General features: G+C 40.7%; 1 protein-coding gene across 1 annotated transcript in view; it reads left to right on the plus strand.

The window, feature by feature from the left end:
* The window catches only part of LOC119335384, a 4,854-nt gene extending 828 nt beyond the window's left edge, over positions 1 to 4,026 (plus strand). The window contains exons 2-5 of the mRNA XM_037607521.1: positions 151 to 211; positions 344 to 1,303; positions 3,414 to 3,514; positions 3,788 to 4,026. Of these exons, the coding sequence (XP_037463418.1) occupies positions 175 to 211; positions 344 to 1,296 (990 nt within the window). The 5' untranslated portion in view covers positions 151 to 174 and the 3' untranslated portion in view covers positions 1,297 to 1,303; positions 3,414 to 3,514; positions 3,788 to 4,026. The remainder of the gene's footprint in view (positions 1 to 150; positions 212 to 343; positions 1,304 to 3,413; positions 3,515 to 3,787) is intronic.
* Positions 4,027 to 9,609: the final 5,583 nt, after the last annotated feature.

Below are 9,609 nucleotides of genomic sequence, written 5' to 3' on the forward strand. Positions count from 1 at the left end.
CTTGCAACTAGCACTAGTAACTGAATATGGCCTGGTCTTCCTTCCGGGACCCTCCTTCATCTTTTTAGATTATCCTTTACTACTCAGCATCGTTTTCTATCCATAGGTTCTATGCCATTACCACACTAACTCTTGTACTTTGTTTGCCAGAGAGATTGTCGGATACCTTCTGAAATGGCGTTCAATCTTCTTGCTGACCATCATACTGAAGGTATTCTATTTTGCTAGAGGATATTTTGTCTATGTTTAGATAATGTCGGGCTTACATGTTTTTGTTGCTTATTAATTTCCATGCGGCCCATTGGTCTCATTTGATTTTTGTCGCTTTTTAGTTTCTATGCAGCCCATGACTGGTACGCCTATGAGCGTTATGTTGATGAGGGCATGGGTGTGGATGTTTCTGGTACAGTTTTGTCAGTCCAACAGTATCGACTTAAAAATGAAGTGCTGGTTAAAGTATCATCCAGGATCTCTCGCCAGAATAAGTCCTATGAACTGATTGGGGAGGCAATTAGGGCAACCTCCACTTATTGGTTCGCTACTGATGCAACACGGTTGTTTATCTCTTCTCTGATACACAGAGCGCAGGGAATTCTGGATCAAGATAAGTGCTTAGACAACTTTGATGCTAATAATGTCGTCGTGACAAATAAAGGAGAGGCCAAGTTCCGACATGTGAAAATCATTGAAAAGACTTATCAAGCTCGAAGACAAATGTATACTTGCATTGTTAATGTCATCAGAGGTTATTTTGATGGGTATCAAATTCCTGAAGATATGCAGGATTTGATTAATTTGATGAGTACACAACAAAAAGATCTTCTCTACCAAATAAGCCCAGCACTCTTACTTCGCCATCAAAGATCAGATCGATATACTCGACTCTATGAGTATGTCAAATACAAAGTGGGCACTTTTCAGAAGGAGCTCATACTCGAGAAGTTGCTTCAATTGCCATGGGTGCTCCAATGGAAGAGCAAGGTGCCGCAGAACAATGTACTTAAGGAAACTTTTGACTTCATTCCGGGTAGCTATGACCTGAAGCGCCCGACGGATGAGCATAATAATCCAACAACTCCGTGGACTGAACGCGAACAGAAGCTTAAGCTGGTGGAGTTATTGCTTGATTTTGTGAGAAATGGAACTGCACACCGATCCCAAAGGAAAACCAAAGTCGATCCAGATCAGTTTGAAACCATCATTATGGTTTTTTACCTCATGCTACTTCCCAAGTTGCAAGAAGCTGTTTATGATGTGGCAGGAAAGCCTGCTCTTGTATATTTGGGATTGGCCTAGCCTTAAGGTATGTATCTGAACTAAAATATAAGCATTGAAGTTAAGAAATTCTAATGCTTGCCATTCTTAATGAATGAGTGTTAAGGACTAACACATCTGTCACTGTATAACAGCAATTCTTGTATTAATGAAATGATGTCTTTTCAATACAATATTTATACCTTTACCAGTTTACCTAGAGAGTGTAATCTGGAATATACTTGTTCTTTCTGAAGTCCTGTAAATAATATATGTATAGTTAGAGGCATACGGTTTGGCATTACAATTGATCTGAGATCTGTAGTTATTCAGTGTATTTGGTACTCACCTGTGACGGTGATGAAGTTAACTAGTAAGGTAACTAAGCATCATTATGCAGCGGTCTGTTTGTATGCGGAATCATGTTTGTAAAATTAGTCCTACACAAACAGATGCACTAGACCCTGCATGCAGATTTCACTGAAAACTGTGTAGCAACTACTATCCGGTCCTGGGTTTGGCACAACATTTTGTCCATAGATTTAGAAGTCTCTACTTGCCACCATGCCAGAATGAAGTATGCAATTGGTAAGCTATCACTGAGTTGTGACCGTCATGATCAAGTAGGCCTTCCCTTCAGTCAACCTATTCAAACACAGTATTGCTTATTTTTGAATTAAATTGCCTTTCACCTGGAGCCAATCTAGTTATCTTGTTGAGCTCTTGAAGCTATTGCTTTTGGTTCAGCTCTTGAAGGTTAAATATAGACCTTAAGGATGTTTCTAACTCAAGAATTGTCTCAAGGAAAATGTCTTTGAACCTACATATCGTTTTCATTTGTACACAACCTGAAAATGCTCTTTGAAGTCTTTGTAAAATATTTATTTCAGTGCCATCAAACCTGGTCTTCTGCAATTCATGAATGCAAGAATCCGAAACTTGAGATTCAAAAGAGAAAATAAGAACATTTAGGACAATGAAGTATTTGTTTGAAGTATCTTGATCTGGCCAAAAGAAGTAGAGTAGTGGAAGTTGGCAACTTTGTGATAGCAATATGGACTTTGATATTTCCAGTGAGCTCACCTCTTGGATGTGGGTTCTCCTAATACCAGGGGCAACATAAGGAGTCTTGCTTTTATTTTTCCACCTGGCAACAAACAAAATATTTGTCTCAATGTGAGAAGATACCTGAGTTCACTCTAGATTTCTGCGCTTCTAGCTTCTGCAGTTATTCTGGTCTGGATGTCTTCTATCTAAAATGATTTCTGAGCTTAATCCAATACTGTTGGATTATAGAAAGGCTGTTGGTACTGATCAGTCATAATCAATCAAGGGCCTTGTCTGGAAGCTTCGTGTTGGCTAATGACATACAGAAAACCTAATCCGTTGTAAGAGATACTGAAGTTTAAAAGCTGCATTTTCTGGATATACATGAAAGTAATACAAATGATGTGTGGAATCTGTTGTAGTGTCCTGATTCCTGTATATGGCTTAAAACATTTTCCTTTTTCTCGTCAAAGTCATGGGGAGGCACGTGGATTAGTAGAACTAGACTGCGCTCTGCTGCGGGAAATGGTTGATATAATTTTTGGTTGATAACATGAGAGCCAAAATAAATAATACATATGACCTATAATATTTGATTATGTATAGTTGAGAAAATATTTTCCCATGCATGGTTGAATGTTGTGGTGTTCTTTTCCCATGCATGATTGCATGTTGTGGTGGGGCTTATTCCACTAATAATTGTATGGTATAGCGAGGTGGCGTGCTTGCATGTTGAGATAAGTAAGTTAGTGGGGATGACTCTTAGGTATATAGGTTTTGTTTTGAGTGCAACTGCTGGTGTGCGGAGTTGGTTTCTGTTGATGCATGAAATTTGTGATTCTTATTTCTCCAATGCAACAATGAACGTTTATTATTTATTCAGTGGATTTTGCCCAGAATACAAATTTACAACCTTTTCCTATTCCTACATGATAAATCTAAAACACCATTTAGGCACATAGGCGTGGGGCGAGGTATTGATACTAAGCAGTAAATTGCGCCTGCATTTGCTCAGATTCGTAAATAGGATGCAATGAAATATCTTCATGCTACATAATTTTCAAATGCATGGGGTTTCTGATGTGAAAAATTTGCATATTTCTATGTTTCAGAGGCTACCATTTACAGTCGGTTCATGTTGCTACAGTTTATGTCCCTATGGTGCTTCACGAATCACGACTATTTTCTGCCGGTGATATTCTTGATCCTTCAGGTGTGTCCCTTTCCCCCCCTTTGACTTGTCTTCATTCTAGCACCATTTCATTTTTCTCCACATCTATAACAAGCTTAATCAGGACTATGATTTAATGACCAGTACTATAATGTTTTCTCCCCTTGTGTATTCAGGGGCATAATGATTTCCTTATCCATAATCTAGGATGCTTTTCTAACTCTGGGAACAACTCAGTGTGCACTTGCTCTGGATATAGTTTGTGGCGCACTGAAGCCTCCTGTTTAAGAACTGACCCTCTTGCTTTTGTTCCAGGTCCTCGCTCTTGCTTACTACACTACATCCTACTTCCCTGGAGGCTCTAGTGGATTAAAAATTTTCTCTTCAATTCTCCTGTCTACAGTACCAGATGTCATGACCCCATCGTTTTGCTAGTACCATCTACAAATGTTAGGCACATACGTTGGGAATGGACTGAAGAAGGTTTGTTGAGCTATTTGGTAGCACATTTGTGGGAATAAAGTTACTGCTAGCGATTTATGCGGCCAAAGTTATGGCTAAAGCGGCTGTTGCTTTTTGGGATATGGTACTAGGCACACCAGCTAAAAAATATAAGAAAAACCAAACAATACCGAAACTTTGTTGTGGTGAAAATGGTGAGTTGAAGTTTCTGTGAAGAAATGGCTTCCATGGTCTTGGCGGAGAAAGTAAAATTGCAACTTCAAAAACTTCATTTTTTTACATGGAACTGATTTCATTCTTTTAGTGCATAGAAGACCATGGAAGTCATTTCTTTGTGAAACTTTACACGTCAATATAACATAGACCATGTTTGTTATAAAGTAGTTTCAGAACTGTTTGATCTTTTCCACATTTTCAAATTATATATTTTCAGTGTGGTGCCCCTAGACCAAGTTCCATAGGGTATTTTTTCCTTTTTTTTTCCTTTTGTTTTGCAAGAAGTGGCTGTAGATATTTTGGGGAAAAGTTGATTGTGCAGTTGTAGGGATTGAGTGTGAACTTTGTCCTGTATCACGGTATCACCTAGCCTCGGAAGCATGTGATATTTCCCCCTTCATCTAAACTAGGTGTCAAGTTTGCGTAGCCGTGTAATTTGTTTTTGTGACGAAGAGAGGTCTACTGAATACGAATAATGTTGTTACAATCAGTTTGAAGAAGCTCTAAAACAGAAGAACGGCCGACAAGGCGTACTGTCTCTAACTTTAATGTAAGATGTTTTTGCCGTTCTAATTACATTAAGGAGGTATCACCGACATTGTAACGTAATCTGATTACAGCGGGATCAGTTGCCGTCAAATCGTCTTTGTTAGACCACGGCTGTAATCAGATTACGCCCCAAATCAGCTGTATCGGGACCCCTTTTCTGTTCCCGCAGCCGCTCAAAGCGTGCGAGAAAAAAAAGAGCATCGACAACCACAGCTCGCCAGCCGTCGGCGTGCTTAGACAAAACCAAACAAATTGAGAAATAACTCTTTACACCTCCTTAAAAACGCTGCGATCTGATTACGTTACCATTTTTGTTGCCAAACACCTCCGTAATGTATCTGAGGATAAATTGTATACTTGGGATGGTTGTACTATCATCAAGACACTACACAAGCATTTGATGATAGTACACCCATAGTATATAGAGCAAACTCCCCTACAATATATGCATGTGTGAATGAACTTTGAATGTCATTGCATATATTGGTTGACATAAACTAGGAGAAAGTTCTTTTATGATTCTTGAGTTATAGGGATCCCGCACTATTAAGAGGGGATCAAAGGGATTAATGATAGATTTGTTCAAGTCAGCATCTTCTATTTCTACTTCCTCACATCATATTCCAACATAGCCATATTTCGTTCCTATCCAATACAAATACAAAATGCCTCTACATCTACCAAAGAAAATCCAAAGCCAAATAGGTCACCCAAATACATGATAAAACCTTTGCATAATTTGCATCCTCCAATTTTGTTGATCTTGGGTGGTTATCTATGTGAGGACCTGGGCTTTTTCCATAGCTTCAAAACGAGCCCAAGATCATCAAAATCAGAGTCCGGATGTAAAAGTTATGCATGTTTTAGTTTCGGGTCTTCTACTTTTTTTTTGTTGCCCGGATCATCCGGGTTCCAGCCCGGATCATCCGGGTTTCTCGACAAAATCATCACATGAACTTATTCTACTAGCCGGATCATTCGGCTACCCATCCAGATCATCCGGGAATTGCCCGGATCATCCGGCTGCGTCCCCGGACATCCGGGTATCTACTTCACCACATTGTATATTGACCTTCCCGGATCATCCGGGCATTGCCCGGATCATCCGAGTATGCGTCCAGATCATCCGGGCAGGTCAACAACTGCGGGAAACGGCTCTATTTTCTTGGGGGTATAAATATCCCTCTCCCACTCCGGGAGAGGGTTGACCACTCCATCCAAAATCGCCCCAAGAACACAAGTGGCTCCCTCTCACTTCTCCTACACAAAATCTTAGATCCCGGAGAGATTAGTGAGTGTTCTTGAGAGTTGTTCCAATCAAAAGATAGATTCTCTCCCTCTCCCTCTTGTGACCAAAGCAATTCGTGATTTGAGCAAGTCTTGAGCATTTTCCCCTTGATCTTGTTACTCTTGGAGGTTGGAGACTCCTAGGCGGTAGGAGTGCTCCTGTGAGGAATCAACTTGTGATTTGTCCCCCGGAAAGTTTGTGAAGGTTTGGAGGCCGCCTCAAGGTCTACCACTAGTGGTTGGGAATCGCCTTCGTGGTGATATCTCAAGGAGAATAGGGTGAGCCTTCGTGGTGTTGGTGTGCCTTCGTGGTAACACCCATCCCTCCAACGGTGACTAGCTTCCCTCCAAGGAAGTGAACATCGGGATACATCCTCGTCTCCGTGACTTTGGTTATCCCTAACCCTAACTCCTTACTTGTGGTTTACTTTAGTCTCTTGACCTTGCATACAATATATCTTGTTGTTCTCATTGTAGTGTGTTGGCTATTCCCTTGAAGAGATTATTTAGGCCAACACTTTATAGTCCGCAATTCATACTTCCTACTATTGTTCTATCTTGTGCTCAGTGTGAATTGCTAGCTTTGTAACATTCATTTCCATATCTTGTGACATAACTTGTGTAAGCTTGTAGTACTTACTTGAGTTTGGTTGTATCATTCAATTCCATATATTGTGATACAATTTGTGTAAGCTTGTATTGCTTACTTGTGGTTGTGTGTATTATTCATTTTCATATCTCGTGATATACATTGAGTAAGTTTGTGTAACTTACTTGTGCTTACTCATATCCTCGTTGTTCTCGTCTTCTTTATCCTGTGTTGTTGGTGCACTTAGTGAGCCTAGTATATTTAGGATTTGTGCTTGAAAAGTATTCGCTTAGTTTATTTTCGCATTAGGATATAGCCAAATCCGTAGAAGATTTTAAAACGCCTATTCACCCCCCTCTAGGCAACATCGTGGTCCTTTCAATGCCAACATGCACGGTAAATGCCAAAAAATGTCTTACATATAGCACACGAGACCTGAAATGCGCCAGCAAATCAAACCCGTGGTAAAATTGTGATGAAAATGGTGAGTATAGATAGTTCTTGAGGGTGACTCTGCCAACATACTTCACTCTTATCATTTTTGCAAGGACAAGTGCAGACAACTTCCATATCTTGCACTAGTCCAAGGAGTCACAAACCCTCTTGTGGGTAAGACAAGGGACAAGGTAACCTAATGCTTTCATGGACAACATCTTGTGCATACATCACTCTATGTATATGGATATCCTTGCTTGTTCTTTGTGGGACTAACCAATGTAGGTATTGAAAGTGCAACTCACTCCAAAGGATTGCTCCAAATGATCCACATCAACTTTGAGCATCCACATCTTCAACACCTACACGAAGTCATCATCGACAAAACCCAAGGTTAGTTCATCCCTCTTAGGGGGGACATCACATCTAGGGGGAGCTTTACTCAAAGAATTGAGCTAAAGCAACTCTAATGGTGTGCACACAACAATGCTTTATGTAAAAGTGGTAACCCCACTTGTGCTTAAACGATGAGTATGACCTATGATCAAATGTTCTCATTTGACTCCTATGTCAATATACTCATATATAGATGACCTAGTTATCGCCAATAGCTTGATAGATGCTAGAGTGTTTGTGCATGCTTTGTCACATATTTCATTTGCCATTTTAATTGTGTGAGAATGTTGAATGCATATTTTTCTCATTCGAGGACATCCATTTGTTGCTTTGATTGTTTGGCTATTTCACTTTTGCCAAATGGATGGACAAGAATGCCTAAGAACTCCCTCTAGCTATCTATGCCTTCCTCGTCTCAAACTCTATTCATGCTACATCACAAAGTTTGATCAAGTCAGATTTGAACCACTCTGTGTGAGGAGCACTCGGAGTCCCCGATTTATCATAGACTTAAACTTCCAAAACCTCTTTGTGTATTTCGGTCTGACCGATTCATCCTTTTCGGTCCTACCGAGATCACTTAGTTGATCTAGGTTTTCAATCTTGGTGCAACCGATTAGAACCTTTCTGTCACACCGAGTTGCAGTAACTGCCTACAGTTTTGCATCTCGGGGCCACCGAGTTGTTCCACTCGGTCACACCGACAGGGTCAGGTTATATATACTGACGGGTCAAATTTTGGAAATTTTTCCGAAACCCTTCACCCGCGCGTAACCTGCTCTGCCTCTTCGGGTCTCCGGATCGTCTTCTCGCCGCCAGCGACCTCCCGCCGCTGGTCTCCGCCGCCGTCAACGGCAATCTGCTCCACCGTTGCCGCCGTAGCAAACACTCGCCGCTCTAGGGTAAGTGTTCGACCCCTTGTGTTGTCTTTTTCACTCCGATTCCTAGCACAAGGACAATGCCATGTCTCTTGCCATGATTGAGATTGATCCATCTAACTAAAACTTCCTTAGGTCTAGATTGATTCAAAAAATTTAGGATTAGCTCTCCACAGAACTCATCTCGGACCGACCGAACTGTAGAAATTGGTCTCACCGATTCGACCTTGGCCATTGCACATGTGCTTTTTGGTCTGACTGAAACGTGCAAATTGGTGTGACCGAGTTCAAGATTCTGTGAAACCCTAGCAATCTCGGTGCCACCGAACTATGACTCGGCCCTACCGAGTTCACTAGTTTAGGTTCCAAGTGTTGCTTCGGTATCACTGAGTTTGTGAATTCGGTAGCTCCGAGATCACTTCTGTAGAGAACTAAAACTAAGCTTTTTGACTCAATTGTTTTGCAAAACCTCTGTACTTTGTGATGCTCATCTACTCTACCTCATCTACAACCTATTCACAGGGTCTGCTGACAGTTTGCCTAAAGATGTCTGATAACCCACAAGTATAGGGGATCGCAACAACTTTCGAGGGTAGAGTATTCAACCCAAATTTATTGATTCGACACAAGGGGAGCCAAAGAATATTATCGAGTATTAGCAACTGAGTTGTCAATTCATCCACACCTGGATAACTTAATATCTGCAACATGGTATTTAGTAGCAAAGTAATATGATAGTAGTGGTAACGGTAGCAAAAGTAGCAAAAGAAAAAGTAATATTTTTGGGTTTTTGTAGTGATTGTAACAGTAGCAACGGGAAAGTAAATAAGCGTAAACCAATATATGGAAAACTCATAGGCATTGGATCAGTGATGGATAATTATGTGGATGCGGTTCATTATGTAATAGTCAGAACATAGGGTGACACAGGACTAGCTCCAATTCATCAATGTAATGTAGGCATGTATTCCGAATATAGTCATACGTGCTTATGGAAAAGAACTTGCATGCCATCTTTTGTCCTACCCTCCCATGGCAGCGGAGTCCTAATGGAAACTAAGGGATATTAAGGCCTTCTTTTAATAGAGAACCGGAACAAAGCATTAGCACATAGTGAATACATGAACTCCTCAAACTACGGTCATCACCGGGAGTGGTCCCGACTATTGTCACTTCGGGGTTGCCGGATCATAACACATAGTAGGTGACTATAGACTTGCAAGATAGGATCAAGAACTCACATATATTCATGAAAACATAATAGGTTCAAATCTGAAATCATGGCACTCGGGCCCTAGTGACAAGCATTAAGCATAGCAAAGTCA

Source organism: Triticum dicoccoides, chromosome 1B (genome assembly GCF_002162155.2).
Source record: "Triticum dicoccoides isolate Atlit2015 ecotype Zavitan chromosome 1B, WEW_v2.0, whole genome shotgun sequence".
Lineage (NCBI taxonomy): Eukaryota > Viridiplantae > Streptophyta > Magnoliopsida > Poales > Poaceae > Triticum > Triticum dicoccoides.